This window comes from Helianthus annuus, chromosome 11 (genome assembly GCF_002127325.2).
Source record: "Helianthus annuus cultivar XRQ/B chromosome 11, HanXRQr2.0-SUNRISE, whole genome shotgun sequence".
NCBI classification, from domain to species: domain Eukaryota; kingdom Viridiplantae; phylum Streptophyta; class Magnoliopsida; order Asterales; family Asteraceae; genus Helianthus; species Helianthus annuus.
In genome coordinates, this window is record NC_035443.2 from 176,471,088 (window position 1) to 176,493,102 (window position 22,015).

Genomic DNA, 22,015 nt, shown 5'->3' on the forward strand with positions numbered 1-22,015 from the left:
CGTTCATGGTAGTGGAGATTTGTCGTGGTCGGCCGACCGGCCACCCTCTATCTCCGCCTTCTCCGTTTCTCTCGTTTCTCTCTTTGTGTCTCTGTGTTGCACATATGTGTCTGTGTGAAGATGAAGAAGTTGCTGCTTCATCCATGGAATTTTATATATATTAACACTTACTGTATATGAACAATCGAAAGGGAGAAAGAAAGATAATAAAAGTGACTGAAAAAGCTGCATACTTTATTATTGTTCAACATGGCTATTTATAGCCTGACATAACCTACCGAATAAAAAAAAGGAATAAATGATATGTTTTTGGCTGGATCCATACACATGTCCATTTAAGATAGGAGGACGCATAAGAGGGTGATGCCCTATTATAATGATGCATGAGTTGGCTAATTTCGTAAGTCAACTATTTTCTTGGCCATTTTCGTAAATTACTCCAAAATTTAACGTAAGAAGTGAAGGAGGATTTTTTTTTTTGTTTTTTTTATTTTTTTTCTCTACTACTTAAGAATGATGTTTCATTGCAAAATGTAAAAAAAAATTATGATTTTGTAGAAGTAGAGTAATTTGTATAGAAATTATAATTACTCTATTACTCTACAAAATTACATAATTACTCTACTATAGTAATTTCGTTAATGAACGAACATAAACAAGTTATCTCCTTTGGTAAGCGTTCGTGAACAGGTCATGAACATGCTCATTCCTTAATGAACGAATACGAACAAGCGTTCGTGTCCTATCGATTCCTTTACAGCCCTGTTAACATTGGTGCATGTAATTGATCGGTTTCTATCCACATGCTAGTGTTGATTGTTTTATGTTAAGTTAAATAAAAACGAATTCGTCGTAAAAAAACTCACTATTCTCACACACCTAAAATCTTATTTTCACATCCCTACAACTATACGACACATATAGAGTTATACATGGCGTATAGGAGAATCTTGCACAAAAACATGTCAGAGAATGTTTTTTTGTCTCCATGTATACGAGCCGTATAACATTACACGACCCGTATATAATGTTATACGACCCATATAATGTTATACGACTCAAAACTCATAAAATATTATACGACTTATATAATGTTAGACGACCCAAAATACATATAATGTTATACCGCCCGTATAGAATACGAGACCTAATATTTTCTTCATCTGTACAAGCCATATCTATACTATATTATAATGCATGAGGGAGTGGTATTTTAAGATGCCCAAAAAAATAAGAACTTTTCCCCCTTTATTTATAGAAAGATCCCTAAAATGAGGGTATTTTGGTCTTTTAAACACTATTTTTTAGCCCCTAAACTTATTACACTTAAATCACTCAGATTTTAACAAAATTATAGATAATTAGTTACAATTCACCATCCACAACAGACTTATATTTTTTTTTACGAATTCTTGATATATCTTATAAACTATATTGTGTAAAAAAAATCCTAAGATAGCATGACGATCTACACATTTTTGTCGACGTTTCGATAGTTGTCTTGTTCAATATCGATGCACGGATTAAAAGGTACAAGTCGATAATGCTTTAATGTACAAGTAATTAATACTTGTGATCTAATGCGCCTAATCTACAAATGCAAACAAAAACAAAAAGAATTAAAAGTCCTGTAACATAAAATGAAGATATTATGTGCCACATTTTATTTTATTAAAACTGTCTAATATCTATACTTAGATATATCTTATAAAACTTACAACTAACGACAACAAACTTCCTAAATAAAGGGGTGACAAATCTAAAATTAAACTCTAATGCACTTCTATAGTTACTACTATAAATACATAGCAAGACATCTATTGCTAAACAAAGTTAAAAATGGATCCAGTTCTGAATTTAATTGTTGCGAAAAAACAAACATGCGAGATTGAAAATTCTAAGGTCAGTTCTATTATATCGCAACAGTGAATAATTGTTTTCTTTTATTTACTTTTATGTGAATGTTAACTTATTTGATTTTTCAGATTCAGTTGCATAATAAACATGCCAATTTAAACAACCCGGTTGTTGAACAAGTTTCTAAGGTATTGATTTTGCTGGTTTTAAAGTATTAATTTTGTGTATATCTTTCATATTAACATGTTCGTTATGTTATTATATGTGTGTTTTATAGCAGGATGATTGTGATAAAAGTGTTGATATTATTTCTTATGGTGCAATGTTTAGTCCATACAAGTTTAATCTTCAACATGAATTTAGTGAAGAGGTGGTTTTAATGTTTATTTAATCTTTTTTTTTTTTTTTTACTTTTGTATTCAATTTTTGTCCTTTTTAAGGATCAAAAGTTTTGAGACTCAAATTAAGAGATTCAAGAGGCTCTCTGAATGGAAATGAAGTGAGGTTATTAATTTAGACGATTCCGAGAACAATGACAAATAAGAGGAATTAGAAGATACAGTTGATTCAAGCACAAACCAGAAAACCCGATTAAAAATACCTCGAGTGTCAATTCAGAAGCGGAACGGATTTCATGCAGTCTATATGAAATCCATCAATTGTTTTATGTTTTTTTTTCATTTTCAGTTGTTATGTTTGATCTAGACGTACGAATAAAGTTTATTTTATTTTTTATATTTATTTTTGGTGTCAATATAACGCAGGACCATATTAATAAAGTTCAAAATAAAGTTAGTATTCTAAGTTTACATAAGTCAACAGAACTTATATAAGTTAATATCTTAAAGTTGCAATAAATAGATATTGCAGTTAGATATAGTCAAGCTGAAATTATAAAATATTGCAGTTATTCTTGGATATTAATCTAATAATTTGTATTTCTAAATTAAAAAATAATAAAGTAATAAACTTTAAAGCTAAACTAAAAAACTGAACTTACTATGATATAAAGTTAATCAAGATATAAACTCTTAACATCCTGTTTTTTATAAAAAAACTATTTTTAAAATTTTATAAAATTAAATTTTTTTATATATATATAAAAACAAAATTTAACAATTAAAGTTAGAGATGTAAAACGTACTTACGGGTCAACTACTATTTTTTATTTTTATAAAAACAAAAAATTTAAACTTTAAATTTATTGGATGAGTACCATGTGAATATTAAAAAAAAAGTTATGAACTTTAAAGGATAAAGTTATAAACTTTATCATTTAACAAACAAAATAAACTTACTTTACAACTAGAACAACTTATCTTTTATTTTTTGTCATTTGATTATTTTTTTTTTATTAAAAACGAAACTTTACATGTGTAAAACATTTTTTTTACTTTATTAATAAACAAAACATTTTGTTTTCTATAAAAAATAATTATTATATAAACAATTTTTGTAACAAGTAATATAAATAAAATACTCCAGAAATTTACAATCATTACTAGATAAATACTAAATTGTGTTGCAAATTTTTAAGAATAATAAGTTCAACTATATTGTTATAGATAATATTGGTCAGTTTTAAAAAATTCTTTACCAACTTGACTAGATACATAGTAGATTGTGTTGCATATTTTTAGAGATTATAAGTTAAAAGTAGACTCATATAGATAAGATTAGTTAGGAACTAAAAATTTGAACTTAGTATGATATAAAGTTAAAAAGATATAAACTCTGAACATCCTATTTTTTTTATAAAAACGGTTCTTGAAATTTTATAAAAATATAATTTTTTTATAGAATTAAATGTCATTTTAGTCCCTGTGGTTTGGGCCATTTTGCCAGTTTAGTCCAAAGGTTTCATTTTTAACCTGTGGGTCTAAAAAGGTTTCACAGTTGTCATTTTAGTCCACTGAGTTAACTTCATCCATTTTTTCTGATAACGAGAATGCCAATTCGGTCATTTTATATGGCTAAATTGTTCTTTTAGTTAACAGAATTACATACAAAATGACTGAATTGACTTTCTCGTTAACAGAAAAAATGAATGAAGTTAACCAAGTAGACTAAAATGGCAACTGTGAAACCTTTTTGGACACACATGTTAAAAATGAAACCTTTGTACTAAACTGGCAAAATGGCCCAAACCACAGGGACTAAAATGGCATTTAACTCTTTTTTATATCTATAAAAAACGAATTTAACAATTTAGGTTAAAGGTCTAAAACATACTTACGAGTCAAAAACTATTTTTTATTTTTATAAAAACAAAAATTCTAAACTTAAAGTTTATTGGATAAGTGGTATGTGGATATTTTAAAAAAAAATTATGAACTTTAAAAAATAAATTATACTTTATAATTTAACCAAGGGTTAATTACACAGTTAGTCCATGTGGTTTGTACAAAATAACACACTTAGGTAGTAATAGTTTAAAATCACCTTCTAGGGTATTAACTTTTCATTTTGTAACGTTTATAGGTATTAACTTATAGGGTATTAACATAGTTAGTCCATGTGGTTTGTACAAAATAACATACTTAGGTACTAATAGAATGTGATTTTAAACCTACAAATAACGTTAATACCTCCAAACGTTACAAAATTAAAATTTAATACCCTGAAATGTGATTTTAAACTATTAGTACCTAAATATGTTAATTTGTGCAAACCACAAGGACTAACTATGCTATTAACTCTTTAACCAATAAAATAAACATAGTTTACAATTATAACAACTTATCTTTTATTTTTTGTCTTTTGTTTATTAATTTTTATAAAAGACAATATTTTTTTGTCTTTTATTATTAATTTTTATAAAAAAAAACAAAACTTTACATATTTGTAACACTTTTGATATTTATCCACCACAATATTGTTATCATAAATATTATATAAATAAGAAAACTACCAAAAACGAGTGTTGCAATCCAAAGTGTCGCTCCGCCGCATTGCGCGGGCACCAAACTAGTAACATTATATGACCAAATATTTGTCTTAGGTTATTCTGTTACATGTGTATAATTTTATACAACCCCATGTAAGGGTGTAAGGGTGAACGGGGCGTTCTCGGGGAGTGCCATCGGTGAGCCATTTCCCCGATCGGGAACACCGCCGCCATCAACGCGGGGTCCCGAATCGGGGTGGGTTTTGATTGTGGGTTCACCGATTGATTTTGCGCGTGGATCGAGAATTGACCGTTTACCAACGGTCGAATTTTTAAAAAAAAATCAATTTTTTTTAAAACAATATATATACTAACCAATCTTAATTCATTTTTTACCACATTCACAACAAACCAACACCAAAATTCTCAAATTTATATCTTTCAAACACAAAATGGATTCCAAGTTCCCGTTTCTTTCTACCCTACCCGACTTTCCCGACGATGGAGATGCGTCGTCAAGCGATAGTAGCTTAGTTTTCTTCCAAAATCTCATCCAACAAGCGGAGCTACTAGACACGGCATCGTCTAGTAAAAAAAAATATGTCCGTCGAGATCGTGTGGGGGGCCACGAGACACTAATGGCCGATTATTTTGATGAAAATCCAAAATTTAGTGAAGATACTTTTCGTCACAGGTTTCGTATGTCCAAGTCTTTGTTCCTAAAAATTGTTAGTGACGTGGAAGCGTATGACGAGTGGTTTCAAGAAGGCTTAGACGGGAGAATGAAGAAAAGCTTTACACCGTTGCAAAAGGTTACTTCGGCAATTAAACAACTTGCAACCGGTAACCCACCAGACGAGGGGGACGAGTATTTAAATATGTCTGAAAGGACCTCTCGTGAGTGCCTTGAATATTTCTGCGAGACGGTATGTAAAAGGTATGGCGGTGAATGTATTTTTTTTTTCTAGTTCGAATGTTTTTTTTTTAATTTAATGAAATGTCTTTTATTTAATTTTTATTTTTAAAAGGTATGGCGGTGAATTCCTACGTAGACCAACGAGCCACGACATCGCGCTATTGTATCAGGCTCATGAGGATAGGCATCACCTACCTGGCATGTTAGGGAGTCTGGATTGTACACACTTCGTCTGGAGAATGTGCCCCACAGAATTGCGTGGACAATACATGAGAGGCGATCATCAATACCCGACGGTTATGTTAGAAGCGGTAGCGTCTCAAGATTTGTGGATTTGGCATGCTTTTTGTGGGCCAGCGGGTTCACAAAACGATATCAACGTGCTGCAACAATCTCCGTTATTTCTTGCTCAACGAAATGGAACGACGCCAAATTGTCCATTTCAAGTGAACAACCATTTATACAAACGCGGGTATTATCTTACTGATGGGATCTACCCTACCTGGTCCGTGTTTGTGAAGTCTTTTCCATATCCACACGACCCGAACGAAAAAAAATTCAAGAGGCAACACGAGGCCGCAAGAAAAGATGTGGAACGGGCGTTTGGTGTGTTAAAGTCGAAGTGGGGAATACTAAATCGTCCAATGCGTTCGAAAACGGTGAAAAAAATAAGGTCCATCGTGTATACGTGCCTTATTTTACACAACATGATTATAAAAGACGACGGAAGGGCGATAGCACCGGTTCATATTCAAGATCCTCCAGTCGAACCCGTCTTCGATGATACAGCCTATACGGAGCTCATTGACGAAGACACGCATTGGAGGCTAAAACACGATCTCGTTGAGCATCTCGGAAGTTTAGATTTGCCTCACCTTGAAGTTGATTCGGACGAGGAGTAGTTTGTTTTTATATTTTTTTAGGTTGAATGTATCTTTTTTTCTAGTTCGAATGTTTTTTTTTTAATTTAATGAAATGTCTTTTATTTAATTTTTATTTTTACTAATCTTTTTTTAATTTATAAAACATGCATTATTTTAGAATTAAAAAAAAAAAAAAACAACTCACCTAATAGGTGAGTGCCGCCATCAAAACAAGGTATTAGGGGAGTGTATTAGGGGAGTTGACGTGGCTTGATCTGATTGGCTATGTGTAAGATGGGGGACTCACCTATTAGGTGAGCACCCCTTACACCCTAAGAGCATTCACATCCTAACCATCAAATTATGTGAGGAGGGGTTTTTATATTATAAAGGATATAAAAAGTGGTTGTGAGTAGAGGAGAGAGAAAATGTTACTGTTCATCTGTATATTTGGGGGGACACTGTTCACCTGTTATAATTTTTTAATATATTTTGAAAGTGGTTGTGAGTGGAAGTTAGAGAAAAATGTAATGATAATATTATTTAATTGAAAGGAGAGAGAAAAAGTATTTGTTTTTAGTGCAAATATATTGATATAGGAGTTGTTTTTTAGTGAAATGTATGTATAATTTGATGGATTGGATGTGAATGCTCTAAGAATAATATTTTCGGGTGACACTTTATTAAAAAAAAATAAGTGTTTGGATTCTTTATGGCACGTGCGGGTCAGAAAATATACACGTGTAAACTTGCCATGTCAACAATCCAAGTGAAACCCTCACCAACCAATCAAAACCAACCCTCAACCCCTATATAAACCAAACCCCCACCCATAAACTTCCACAACACAGTCACACACTCTCTCAACTCTCTACATTCAATCAACCCTAACAAAATGGCGCCAACAAAAGCCGAGAAGAAGCCATCATCATCAGCCGATAAGAAGCCAGCCAAAGCCGAGAAAAAGCTTCCAAAAGAAACCGCATCCGGAACCGATAAGAAGAAAAAGAAGATAAAAAAGAGCAGCGAAACCTACAAAATCTATCTCTTCAAGGTGTTGAAGCAAGTGCATCCTGATATCGGCATCTCAGGCAAAGCTATGGGGATCATGAACAGTTTCATCAACGATATATTCGAAAAACTCGCGCAGGAGTCGTCTCGGCTCGCGAGATACAACAAGAAGCCGACGATTACTTCTCGTGAGATTCAAACGGCGGTTAGGCTTGTGTTGCCTGGTGAATTGGCGAAACATGCTGTTTCTGAAGGTACGAAAGCGGTTACGAAGTTTACGAGTTCTTAGATCTGGATCTGTAGATCGGATGAGTGTTCGAATTGAAGTTTGATCGGTTCTGATGTTGAGTTTTTGAGTCGGTTATTCGTTTTTGTTACTCCAGATCTGGATCTCATATAATCAATGATACATTTTGTTTACTTTTGATGTTGAAGATGATGAGTGTTCGATTTGAATTTTGATCGGTTCTGATGCTGTGTTTTGAGTCGGTTATTTGTTTTGTTACTTCAGATCTGAATCTCATATAATCAGTGATACATTTTGTTTACGTTTAATCGAACGTGATGTTGAAGATGATGAGTGTTTGATTTGATCGGTTTCGATTTTGAGATTTTCGTGACGGTTATTCGTTTTGTTACTTCAGATCTGAATCTCATATAATCAATGATATATTTTGTTTACTTTTAATCGAACGTGACGTTGAAGATGATGAGTGTTTTATTTGATCGGTTTTGATATTGAGATTTTCGTGGTTATTCGTTTTGTTACTTCAGATATGGATTTCATACAATCAACGATACATTTTACTTACTTTTTATCGACGTTTTCGTGTTTCTGAAGGTTAAATATGTTCTTGATCTAGATCGGATGTTGAAGATGATGAGTCTTTCATTTGATCGGTTCCAATTTGAGTGATCTTTTTAACGTTTAAACATATTTAAAATTATGTCACTTTGGATTGAATGATTCGTCCGTTCAACTTTTAGTCAGTTGGCTATTGTGATGAGTCTTTGATTGTTTATTGTGTGATTGGGTTTTAGGATTTCTGTGTTTACGAACAGGGCTGTAAACAAATCGAACGTCGTGAACTCTTTGGCAAGCTCTTAGTTTACGTTTGTTCATTTAATAAAGAGTTAAATGTAATTTAGTTCTTGTTGTCTAGGACATTTTGACAGTTTACTCCAAATGTTTCATTTTTCGTTTGTGGGTCAAAAAAAGTTTTATCGTTGCCATTTTAGTCTACTGGGTTAACTTCATCCATTTTTCTGTTAACGAGAAGGGAATTTGGACATTTTATATGTAATTATGTGAACTAGAAGGGCAATTCGGCCATATAAATTGACCAAATTGTTTTTCTCGTTAACAGAAATAATTGACGAAGTTAACCCAGTGGACTAAAATGGCAATGGTGGAACCTTTTTGGACCTATATGCGAAAAATGAAACATTTGGACTAAAATGGTCCAAACCACATGGAGTAAAATGACATTTAACTCTTTAATTAATAAATGAACAAACATGAACAAAAAACTTCGTTTGATTAGTTATATAAACGAACACGAGCAAAGGTCTCGTTCGTCCGATTGTTCGTGAACACTCGTTCATGTTTCCTTGATTATGTTCATCAAAGTTTTTTGTATTTTTATTTTATCTAAACTTTTTATATATTTTATTAATTAAAATATGAAACCTTATTGCTATTGTTTTTACGCATCATTCCCCTTTCCTTTCTCAATATTCATATTGACCTCCATCCCACAATTATGGCTTCAAGTTCCAACGTTGCTCCCTCCGTCATTCACCTTTAGCCCCCATCGATTTCGCCGATTTCGTTTGTGTTCGTGAACACGTTCATTTCTTTAATGAACTAACACGAACATAAAATCTCGTTCGCTAAGTGTTTATGAACCGTTTGTGAACACATTTATTTTCTTAACGAACGAACACGAACAAGGTCCTATCCGTGTTCGTTCGGTTCATTTACATCATTACATATGGATTAATGTTGATGAGGGGTGATGTTGGGTTAATGACCAGACACGGTGGTGTTAGGCGCTTGTTGGAGCCCGGCACAGCCAGCTGCCGTGCCACTTTACTACGCGTAGTCTAATGGAGGTGTATGCCACTTTACTACGCGTAGTCTAATGTTGATGACGGCTATGTTTGACAATGTCAGTTGTTAAATATCGGTTCGAGATGGTCAATCTTTTAAAAGATGAGAGATGACAAATCTTCCAAGACCCATATAGATAAGACCTGGCCCCTCCGGGTTCTTTTTTTTTTTTTTTTTTTACCCAAAAAAAAAAGATACATTGACCAAGTGAAACGTTGGTGTAATACTGAACGGATGATTGCTTTCTAAAGAGGATTTCTAGTGATATTTATAACTTAAAAAGATAAATTTATAAAAAAATAAGAGTGTAGGTGTTAGGTGGATGATTGCTTTCTAAAAAGGATTTCTAGTGATATTTATAACTCAAAAGATGTTAGAAGAAGGCTTGAAAACTGATTTGAAGTTTCAATTTTGAATTGTCTTTTTACGGGTAGAAAGTAGAATAATATTGTCAATGTGTTTAAAATTTGATCTTTATGAAAGCCTGCTTTACATCAGTTAAATCATGAACTCTTCATATTTGGCCCTTAGTAGAGAGTGTACCTATCCACACACTCATCTCACTATCTACACACTCAAAAAGGTGATTTTTGTCTTTACATGCACACCCTGCAGTGTCGAACTGTGGTCAAAACGAGACGTTTTGGTCCGATTAACCAGATAAAGACTGACGGGTGTCTGACGGGTCTGTTGACCGGACCAAAACGCTGAGCTTTGGCCGCGATTTGGTCCTGTCAACCAGACAAAAGACTGATACCCGGTCTGGTTGACAGGACCAAAACGCGGCCAAAGCTCGGCGTTTTGGTCCGGACAACAGACCCGTCAGACACCCGTCAGTCTTTGTCTGGTTAATCGGACCAAAACGCCCCGTTTTGACCACAGTTCGACACTGCAGGGTGTGCATGTAAAGACAAAAATCACCTTTTAGGTGTGTAGATAGGCAAAATTGGTGTGTGGATAGTTTGGCCCTTAGTTTAGTAGACGACACATGTGAATTTTGTTTGGCATGTTACTATATTTGTTTGCTGTTTTTTAAAGGATTTTGAAATGATATGATATTTTATTTATGTTTTGAGGATAACATTTTGTACATACTTAGAACATCTCCATCGCCTGTCCAGTGGATGTCCACCTGGAGCTCTTTGCCCATGGGGCGTATGCTTGTGTAGAAGGGGTTGGAAAGATGGGTGGGTCTTGAGTGAAGGGATGCGAGATGGAAGGAGAGCCCATGGAAGGCGGAAAAGAGAGTCGATAATGACAACATGGCACCAGGCATGCCGCCCTCCAATCCGATAGTGCTACAAATGGTATTGGACCATAAACTCATGGACATTGACAGGACTTCTACATATATATAAAAAGAAAATAAGGTCGCGAGCCAATAGCGAGGGGTGTTAGTAAGGTGTTCTTCTCTATGTGGTTGAGGGTTCAAGTCTCATGGTGGACATAAGATATAGATTTACAATGTACAATTTGGATAAAGATGGTGTATATAGATTCATTTGTATCAACATAAATTGTACAATCAATTTGAGTTTACTCAAAGAGTAAAATGCACGGATAGTCCCTGTGGTTTGGTGAAATTTCACCTTTAGTCCCCAGCTTTTTCAGAATTACACTTTTAGTCCCTGTGGTTTGATAAGTTGTTACTCGGATAGTCCTTAAAGCGTATGAAGGTTACTCGGATAGTCTTTGTCATTTCACACACACTTAACCATAAAAACTAACCTCCATCCGCTTTGGGGACTATCCGAGTAACAATTAGTCAAACCACAGGGACTAAGAGTGTAATTTTGAAAAGTTAGGGACTAAAGATGGAATTTCACCAAACCACAGTGACTATCCGTGCATTTTACTCTTACTCAAACTATACTAGTGAAAGTATGTCATTTTTTAATCAGCTTGTTCAACTTGAAACAAATCCAAATGGGCAAACATCACCCACAATTATTATTCATTGCCATCACCTATCGATCGTTGTTAGCACCAACACGATCACCATTGACGTTGTCGCCGCTACTAAACCAAATTGATTTTTTTTAATGACCAGTTTTGACCATAATCAATTTGCTTCTAATCTGTTGACCCAAACCCATAGAAGATTTTGAAAACTTGATGTTTCTAAACTTTCATAGTTGCTTTTATTTAGCTTTGGACTTTGGGCAGTGTATTCCATAAGACAGATGTAATATTAAATATAAAACTTTCCATCTTGGTCTGGTATAAAGTATAAAAAGTTTACCCAAGCACCATACTTGTGATGGATTCAACAATTTTTTTCTAATGGGATCTTTTTGATAGATTCTCGCTATTTTTTTACATCATATAAGGTTCTAACTTTTTTTTTTCATTTTTTTACAAATCGAGTGGGTTCCAAGAAAACCTGGGATCATTCTAAAGGGTAAGAGTGCCCGACGTTAGAACTATGTTGGACCCGAAAACAAAAGGTTACAAAACTGAAAAGCAAACTGATTGAAACTGGTTTGGTTCTCTTGACCATACTTGATGTCATTGTGCATAGAACAAACATGTTTGTTCCCATAACATTGTGAAATCGATAGTCAATACATAATGATCAGATCAAATTTTGATATGTTTTATAATAGTTTTCAACGTCTTCGCCAACATTTAAAGTAGCAAAAGTTGCATAATTGTTCTCTTGTATCTCTAACGCCTCAATCCCTCCACAATGTAGTCCGCATACAGATCCCTTCAGAAAAAAAAAAAAAAAAAAAAATAAGCATAGTCGAGATAAGGGACAAATGTCACAAATCATGAATAGTAAATCGACATCCTAAAAACGAGTCAACTGGGGTTGTAGTTATCTCCAACCGAAAATAAAAATGGGTATAGTTATAAAACTTAGCTAAAATGGAAACACACCAAATGGGTCAAACGAGTGAAAGTCACCCATTGTGAGTTGTTTAATCGGAAAGGTTAGATTATTGTTTTAAGTAAATAGTTTGTATGATCTCATTTAGTATATTGATTATATACAAAATAAAAAAAAAAACACAAAAATTTGACCTATTTGCCTAAAAAAGGGTCAATCAGAAAGGTTACATTTACAGCCGGTACATAAGAGTATAAGACATACCGTATTCAGGTGTTACCGGTTTTATCCTACCAGACTCGTGTCCGGTATCTGGTTTAACCGGCCAGTTCGCACCGGTATTTAAAACATTGGTGTAATGTGGGTGACACTGTGACCTACTTTCAAAGATCTAATGCTCGTAATCTGTAATTAGTAATATAAATTCTTATTGAACTAAATGCTCAAATGATTTTATGGGTGTGTTCTTTAAAAAATTCAACAAAATTATATGTAGTGTTTACTATCTCTTCTGTTATTAACTAACGGTAATGCATCGTTTATCTAATTCTTATCAAATACCACACATGCAACGATATAGGAGATTTAAATCAGCCTGTCCTATTTAACAAAGGCTGATATAATCATACATATGGATTCACTATTCACATGCAAAAAAATCAGATGCTGATATGAAAATGTAGGGCTGTAAACGAACCGAACGAACACGAACAAGACCTTGTTCGTGTTCGTTTGTTAAAAAGTATATGTGTTCGCGAACCGTTCACGAACAATTATCGAACCGTTCACGAACACTTATCGAACGGGATTTTATGTTTGTGTTCGTTTGTTAAGGAAATAAACTTGTTCGTGTTCGTTTGTGTTTGTTTGTTAATTTTAGACAACGAAAGTTGACAAACACAAATGAGCACAAACTAATGTTCAAATGGAAATAAACGAACACAAACAATCGTTCATGAATATAATATACAACACACTGACACTTATTAAATATTTAATTTGTCAGAATTTTGATATATTTAAATAAATATAAAAGCTAAAAACACTAATGATCTATCAAACACAAGCAAACATGTTACCGAACGTTCACGAACATAAACAAACGAACGCGGCCTCTGTTCATGTTTGTTCATTTAACTAAACGAACGAACACAAACGAACTTCCCGCCGAACGGTTCACGAACTGTTCGCCGAACGTTTGGTTCGTTTACAGCCCTATGAATATGATCAACCCCGAAGCACATGTTTCATAAGCATTTTAAAGTTTTACTTACATCGAATATTTCACCGCCTCGATTGCCTTGTCAGCCGGCAAGAAATCATCAACAGCGACCTCCTTATTCTCGTTTTTCTTATCTAATCAGTTGTGTTAAGATAAAACAAAATTTGCACCTATGTAACATTATGTGGTCCATAAACGATAAACTTTTGACTCAATGAGTCAGTTCATGTTATGTTTTATTCAAAACAAGCAAACAAGTAATTTAAAATATATAGCTTAAAAGGAAACGGGTCATCATTTTTATTCAAAACTGAGATTATTATAAAAGTAAGAAACTTATGTCATCAATTTTTTACGAACTGAACTTTTTACAGAAAAAGTCAATACTTTTTGGACAAAAGCGGGGTCAACCCAACCCCGCCTGATATGACCCGTAGGCTGTAACGAAAAAGTTACACATTTTAACCCGTTACCCAACCCTCATGACCCACACATTTGGTAACCTCTAGGGGTGCAAACGAGCCGAGCGGCTCGCGAGCTACTCGAGATCGGCTCGAGAAAAAGCTCGAAACGAGCCGAGCCTTATCGAGCACGAGCCGATCTTGAGCCTCAAAACAAAGCTCGTTTGTTTATCGAGCCCGAGCTCGAGCCTCACATGTGAAGCTCGTTAGGCTCGTCGAGCCGAGTCGAGCCGAGCTTATTTAAACTTGTTTACAAGCCGACCTCGAACCTAAAAATAAGCTTATTTAGTAAACGAGCCCGAGCTTTACTTATCGAGCTCGCAAGCCTAAAAAGTCTATTATTTATATTATTTTTATTTAATATACTAATTAATAGATAATAAACGAGCCGAGCCGAGCCGAGCCAAGCTCGAGCTTGATAAAATACAAACGAGCCGAGCTCGAGCTTTGAAAACAAAGTTCGAATCGAGCCGAGCTCGAGCCCGAGCTCTCATAAGTTAATCGAGCTCGGGCTCGGCTCGGCTCGTTTGCACCCCTAGTAACCTCTATATTACTATAACATATTCATTATTATTGTAATAAACTAATTCTGTAATCATATTTGACACTGACATTTCACAAATATTTTGGACAAAAAAGTGTTTTAGAAGAACCCAATCCGTTTTGACGCATACCGAAAAGTTACCTCTTTTGACCCATTACCCAACCCACCATTTTACCACTTTAATAAATTATACAAAAATCTAGTTCTTAAAGGATACAATCTTCAAAGAAACGGCGGATCTCAGCTAAACGATGTGGCGGGAGCTCCTTGATGTCGGTATAGTCTTTATACTCGGGATCATCAGCACAAACCGCAATTATCTTATCATCTTTCTCTCCCTAATTATGAGCAAAAAAAAAAATTAGAAATGTAAATTATTAAACCATATAATTATATAAATACCTGATCAATCATGGGCATGAGACCTATTGCTTTGGCCCGTAGAAAACAACCTGGCAGTATCGGTTCCTGTATGTGTGTGCAAAAAGCTTGGTAACATTAAATATGTATTAAGAAAAGTAAATTATTTCGGTAAGTGTAAAGTGCACGGATGATCCCTGTGGTTTACCAAATATTGGGATTTGGTCCTTAGCTTTTCAAAAGTAAACAAATGGTCCCTGTGGTTTGCATTTTGTAACACATAGGGGTGCTAAACGGGCCATGTTCGCAGGTAGGCGGGTTCAACCCGACCCGAACATGAAAATCGTTTCATACATATGAACCCGAACCTGACTCGAATATTCGCAGACTGACCCGAACCCGACCCATTCAACCCGAATTTTTTTTACTTTTTTCAGCAAATTAATATATTAAAATAAACATCTACTACAAAAAAAACCATATATTAGATAATAAAATTACATTAAGATCATAAAATCATGTCAATTTCTATTTTTAAGTTATAAGTATAGCAAAAAATACACACCGAATTTAATTAATAACATAAAACATATTGTAAAAAATATAATATTATAGAAATGGGTTAAACGGGTCAACCCGACCGGGTTGACCCGAACCTGACCCGTTTAGCTAAACGGGTTGGCGGGTTCAACCTGAAACTGACCCGAACCCCTTTTGACTAAACCCAAACCCGCAAATTTCGTGTTAGGTTCGTGTCGTGTTTTCAGGTCGTGTCAGAAATTTACACCCCTACACATAGTCCCAGATTTTTCCAAAAGTACATGGATAGTCCTTGTGGTTTGCACTTTGTTACACATTTAGTCCTTAAATTGGCCCTGCTGAAACCTTTAGATTTGTTGGATAGGGACTAAATGCGTTACAAAATGCAAACAGGGACCATTCATGTAATTTTAGAAAGCTAGGGACCAAATTCAAAATTTCCGTAAACTATAAGAACCATTTGTGTACTTTACTCTTTTAGTAATTACCCAAATTTTGATAAAATGGTTTGAGATTATATGCATTAAAAATATACTTTCGGGGCTTATGATCCGTTTTTGTTAAGCTATTTTGGTATTTAACCCATTTGACCCATTAGATTTAGAAAATAACCAGAATCAACCCAATCATAAAGAATTGCCATCTTTAAAATTACATCTAGCTTATGAAATGTTTTGATGATGCTTATAAGTTATAATATGTTAAATTCATTCAAACATTAAAAAAAAAAAAAAAAAAAAAAATTGCGTACCTGCATGATGACCAAGACGTCAATCGGGTCGTTGTCTTCACACAATGTACGAGGGACAAAACCGTAATTGTGAGGGTACACGACTGATGAATATAGAACACGATCAACCTGACAAAGTATATTGAAAACTTGTATGAACATTAATGTTTTCGATTCTTATGACAAAGTATATTGAATTGCCCTTTTAGTTAACAGAATTACATACAAAATGACCAAATTGGCCTTCTCGTTAACAGAAAAAATAGATGAAGTTAACCAAGTGGACTAAAATGGCAACTGTGAAACCTTTTTGGACCCACAGGTTAAAAATGAAACCTTTGGACTAAACTGGCAAAATAGCCGAAACCACAGGGACTAAAATGGCATTTAACTCTATTTTCAATTACCTTAATAAGTCCTGTTTTTTTGTCTAGCTCATACTTCACCTTACTCCCCTTGCTAATTTCAATCACCTAAAAATACAAATAAACAAATATATAAGATAAACGGTTTCGGTATCATACATTGCTGACCTGTACACCCCCTTGGACTTTGATCTGTATTAAATATTAATCTTACACAGTTGAAGATCGTTGGCGCACCAGGTCCTGCATTGGATCGTTAAAAAGATCATGTACTTAAAATCGATACATCATTAGAGATGACGGTAACACTTGTTGTAAGAAATTAAGAAAAAAATTAATCAGATTTAATACCTATTTCAAGATCATGCCAAGGATGTGCAGCAACTGATCTTTTGTTCATGGATGAAAGTATTCGTTCATTAAGCGGAGGACGTGAAGTCATCGCTGCGAGCTACACTAAATTCAAGAAAACCAACAGTGAGCATAAAACTGCTAGATATAATAACATTTGCTCTAATATCAACTATTTTACTCATAACTTATAGTAGCATTTAGCTTGAAACAAAAAATGAAAACTCGACTCGTAATCTGACTCGTGAAGCTCAAGCGGCAAATTAGAATTTATATACATAGCAATCTATGCGGTTAATGCGGTAAAATCGGATATCGGTTAAGGACCGATAGTTGAAATATAGGTTATCTCGGTGAGATATCGGTGGGATATCGGTAATTTTAATATAATGCAGAATTTTTATATATAGCAATTTAACACCAATAATTCAGTGATATATCAGTGATATATCGGTCAAATGTCGGTGATATATCGGTTATATCGGTCAAATATCGGTGATAGGTCAAATATCGGTCAATATCGCCGATAATATCGGTACCGATATTTTGACCGATATTTGACACCGATATTTTACTAAGGGACCGATATAATCGATATATCACCGATATTAACAACATAGATAACAATTTAACACTAACAATTCAGTATACTCTCCTACCATTAACAAATTAACCTCTTACAACAATTCACAATTGTAGCAAGTAGGAACTGATTAAGACTTAAAACACTAATAGCAGCAATAAGAAAAAAGAGGGACGGTAAAAGTAAGAAGAAAGGTACTTAAATCGGGAAAATCGGTGATATATCAGTCATATATCGGTCAATATCGCCGATAATATTGGTACCAATATTCTAACCCATCTTTGACACCGATATTTAACATGTGGACCGATAAACCGATATATCGGTGATATATCACCGATATTAACTGCATAGCTTTTGGGCTGCAGAAATTTCCGCATATTAAATCGTCTAATCAAACAAGAGAAGCGTTTCATCATTTTTCAATGCTTCAGCATTCTAATACTTCTTCCTTCTACATTGCAATCTTCTTCATATCTTTGCTCTAACTTTTGAGTTGGTTTAATCTAGGTACAAAATACCTTCCCATCGGTAACGTGGCTTGTACAATGTTTTTTTATCAAGGTGCATAACTTTGGGCAGATGTATTTTCTAAACGTTATCCACCACTGATAACGCACTCAAAAAATGAATTTGAATCGCATCGATGAGAGGTTGTAGTGTGACCCACCTTAGAAATGTGGCTACAGACCAACATTTGTGTCTAACATAAAAAGCATTATGATTTAGCGTTAGAAGCCGTACATACTCCACATATTTCAAATCGATTCCTAAGTTCAACAAGAACTATTTTGTGTGAAATATCCCTTAACCATAGTTATTAAAGACGCTAGGCGCCCTCAAGGCGCATAGGCCTCGCCTGAGGCCTAGGCGCAAAGCGCAAAAAAAAGCAAGGGTCTGAGAAAAATAAAGCGCATAATGAAAAAAAATTAAAAATATATTATGTATTAGAAAAAGAATACTATTCTTTAAATAAAATAAACAAAATCTATTATATAACACTTTATATCATTTATTTAGTACCAAAAGTTCTAAAAAATTAGTGTAGAAAAGTAGTTTTCCTTAGATAAAAGTACGAATCTGGCTAGAATCTTGCCGGAATTGAGAAAATTTGGCCGGAAACTCTCCGGAATCTGGGAATCTCGCCGGAATGTGCACCTGAACCATTACCTAGAGAATTAAAGCGCAATTTTCTCGACTTAAGGCACAACTGCCTCGCCTCGCCTGAAAAATGGGCCTAGGGGCAAGAGGCGATGGCTTTTAACAGCTATGCCCTTAACCACACTAGATCTACAATATTACGTGTTTTATACATCACATACAAAAACTCGTTCCACAGCACCCTTGATCTTGAATGGTTAAGAGATGTTACATCAAATAAAGCAAAAGATTCTTATTAACTATACAAGAAATTGGTTTGAAAATATATAGAGTGCTTACGGCTTCTAACGCTACATCATAATGTTTTTCTTGTTGACAGGTGTCAGACATGGAACCGGATGTCTAGGTGGGTCGAGTTACAAACCTCTACCCATACTGCGGTTCAAATTTATCTTTTGAATGTGTAACCAATGGTGGACAACATTCGGAAATACGCGTGTCCCAAATTGTGCACCCTTGATTACAATAACATTATACTAACTACATTACTAGTTCATCGAATGCGGAAAGGTATTTTGTAACAAAATAAAAACCAAATTTCAATGTGTGTCCAATGAAACACCTTATAGAGGGATGATATCGGGTACCGTACCGAAAAATACCGAAACCGAAAACGAGTGAAAGTAGAAACGGATTATCATACGATTTTTGTCGGTTTGATACAGTTAGGTACCAATATCATTGAAAATACCTAAAACCAAAAAACGAGTGAAAGTATAAACCAACTATCGTACCGATTTTGTCAGTTCGACATAGGCTATGTTGTCAAAGACGCAAGGCGCAGGCGAGGCGCATCGGCCTCGCCCTGAGCCTAGGCGCAAGGCGCAAAAAAGCGTGGGCTTTTTTAAGAAAAGCGCACATAGAGAGAAAAAATATAAAAAATATGTTATGCTTTGAAAATAAATAAGACTCCACATATAAAATAAAATAAAAAAAACTAGTATATATATGCTATTTAAGATCATGTAGCTAATAGTTAGTAGCAAAAGTTTAGGACTTATACACACGTAGTGATACCAAAAGTTACTAGGACTTATACAAACGCTTGCGGTTACTAAAACATTTAAACTTATAGTTCATCATCAATCATCAAGACCATCATCAAAGTCATCAGAACTTCCATCAACATCAATTGGATATTCAGCTTCGGCTCGCCTCGCTGCGCCCGAGCGCCTAGGCGCGCGCCTTTTGCGCCTGAGCACCGTTTTTACAAAAAAAAAAAAAAAACCATTTTTGCGCCTAGGCTACCACCAGGCGCAATAGGCGCGCCTCGCTGCGCCCGAGCGCGCACCTTTTGCGCTTTTGACAACTATGGATATAGGTACCGATATCATTAAAAATACGTAAACTAAACCGTAAAACGAGTGAAAGTATAAACAGAATATTGTACCAATTTGTCTGTTTGATACGGTTTGGTACTGATATCATTCAAAATACCGAAAAATACCAAAACAAAAGATACCAAAACCGAAAACATTAAAAACGAATACGAATACCGATGATGTTGATCGGTGTCGGTTTGGTACGGTAGCAGTACTCACACAATAAAATAAACATCCCTACTTATGTTGGTGGTTCAAATTGCCATGGAGGCATAGTTGAAAGAAGAAAATGTAAGGCTTTTAATAGGTGAATTGAGTATTAAATATATTCAGCTGTTTTGCATACGAAATGACTACGGACAGTAAATGCTAGTAACTGCATCCTTAATGCACAATTTTTTTTATTTAAATGATTTTTGTAGTTTTTTTTCATTTTCATATATTCTTTTCTTTGTTTTTTTAACTTTTTTCTTGAGCTTTTTCTGAATGCATCCTGAGCTTAATTGGTTGTAAATAAATAAAAGAGTTAAATGTCATTTTAGTCCCTGTGGCTTGGACCATTTTGCCTGTTTAGTTTAAATGTTTCATTTTTCGACTGTGGGTCCAAAATGGTTTCACCGTTGCCATTTTAGTCCACTGGGTTAACTTCATCTATTTTTTCTATTAACGAGAAGGGCAATTCGGTCATTTTATATGTACAACGGTTAACTAGAAGGGAAATTCTCGTTAACAGAAAAAATGGATGAAGTTAACCCAGTGGACTAAAATGGCAACGGTGAAACTTTTTTGGACCTACAGGCAATTTGGACTAAACTGGCAAAATGACCTAAACCACAGGTACTAAAATGGCATTTAACTCGAAACAAAATCTAAATTTGCAGAAGAAAAAATAAATAATTAAATATCATCCAAAATAATTTATTAACAAATTAAATGCAACGAAATATTACACTGTCAAAATCCATATTACCAAATGGCGTTTGGCATCCAAAGGTTGGGTAAAGCTTTTACCTTTTCAACCGATCAGGATTCAATCTAAAAAAAGACAAAAATAAAAAATATAATAAAAGCTAAAACATTAAATAAAAACTAAATTTGACTTGCCGTTCTACAAACAAAAACAAAAAATAAAATAAAAATCTAAAGTTAAAATAAATAAATAAAAGAATTACCAAAAAAAATAAAAATAAAATCTAAAGTTGTGGAAGAAAAATAAATAAATAAATAAATAAATAAATAAATCTAAAGTTAAAATAAATAAATAAAAAAATTACCAAAAAAAATAAAAATAAAATCTAAAGTTGCGGAAGAAAAATAAATAAATAAATAAATAAATAAACAAATCGACCGTCAAAAGAAATTCAACAAAATAAGAGCAATAAAATATTCCACGAATCATCAATACACACAGTATGTAATCTTCCCCAAATAAAACCCTAAACGGTTATCTGTTCATAATCATTTCCCCAAATATTCACAAAAAACATGTTAAACTCCATCCATACATCAATCCGGATCATAATAAAGTAACAAAACAGAGATCAAAAACCAAAACCTAACGCACAATCATTTCTACATAACCAAAAAAAACTAAATCTCACACCTACAAACAAAACTACGACAATCGATTACCACATCCACACAAAACCTATCGAAAACTTTACGATTTGAAATAGAAACAAGTTAGAATATGAATCGATTATGTGAAGTAATAATGTAACAAACCTGAAAATTGAGAAAAGAAAATCTGTGGAGATGAGAGAAAATGAAGAAGCGCAGATCTAGATGATGATATTAGCCGAAAAATGTGCGTACGTTAAAGGTCAAGTGTAGTGGAGTTTGTTTGGTAGCGTGTATAGAGACAGATGTTGTGTATCTATATGTATGTACCGTTAT

General features: G+C 34.1%; 2 protein-coding genes across 4 annotated transcripts; one reads left to right on the forward strand and one right to left on the reverse strand.

Moving 5' to 3' along the window:
• Positions 1 to 7,357: 7,357 nt before the first annotated feature.
• LOC110891196 (histone H2B.5-like) lies at positions 7,358 to 8,089 on the forward strand. The gene has a single exon (XM_022138876.2). The coding sequence runs from the start codon at positions 7,419 to 7,421 to the stop codon at positions 7,821 to 7,823; it is 405 nt and encodes a 134-aa protein (XP_021994568.1). The 5' UTR covers positions 7,358 to 7,418; the 3' UTR covers positions 7,824 to 8,089.
• A 4,011-nt stretch (positions 8,090 to 12,100) lies between these two features.
• Positions 12,101 to 22,015, reverse strand: LOC110891197 (soluble inorganic pyrophosphatase 1). 3 transcript variants are annotated; one of them, XM_035980115.1, is made up of 10 exons: positions 21,845 to 22,015; positions 21,131 to 21,154; positions 17,054 to 17,158; positions 16,917 to 16,945; positions 16,745 to 16,810; positions 16,359 to 16,466; positions 15,110 to 15,175; positions 14,925 to 15,045; positions 13,755 to 13,836; positions 12,117 to 12,357 (listed from the first exon to the last, which is right to left on the reverse strand). In XM_035980115.1, exons 3-10 carry the CDS (start codon positions 17,142 to 17,144, stop codon positions 12,315 to 12,317), a joined length of 606 nt encoding a protein of 201 aa, XP_035836008.1. In that variant the 5' UTR covers positions 17,145 to 17,158; positions 21,131 to 21,154; positions 21,845 to 22,015; the 3' UTR covers positions 12,117 to 12,314. The 3 variants fall into 3 exon arrangements, with proteins under 3 accessions (XP_021994569.1, XP_035836008.1, XP_021994570.1); XM_022138877.2 differs by lacking the exon at positions 21,131 to 21,154 and having other exon boundaries at positions 12,101 to 12,357; XM_022138878.2 differs by lacking the exon at positions 21,131 to 21,154 and having other exon boundaries at positions 17,054 to 17,153.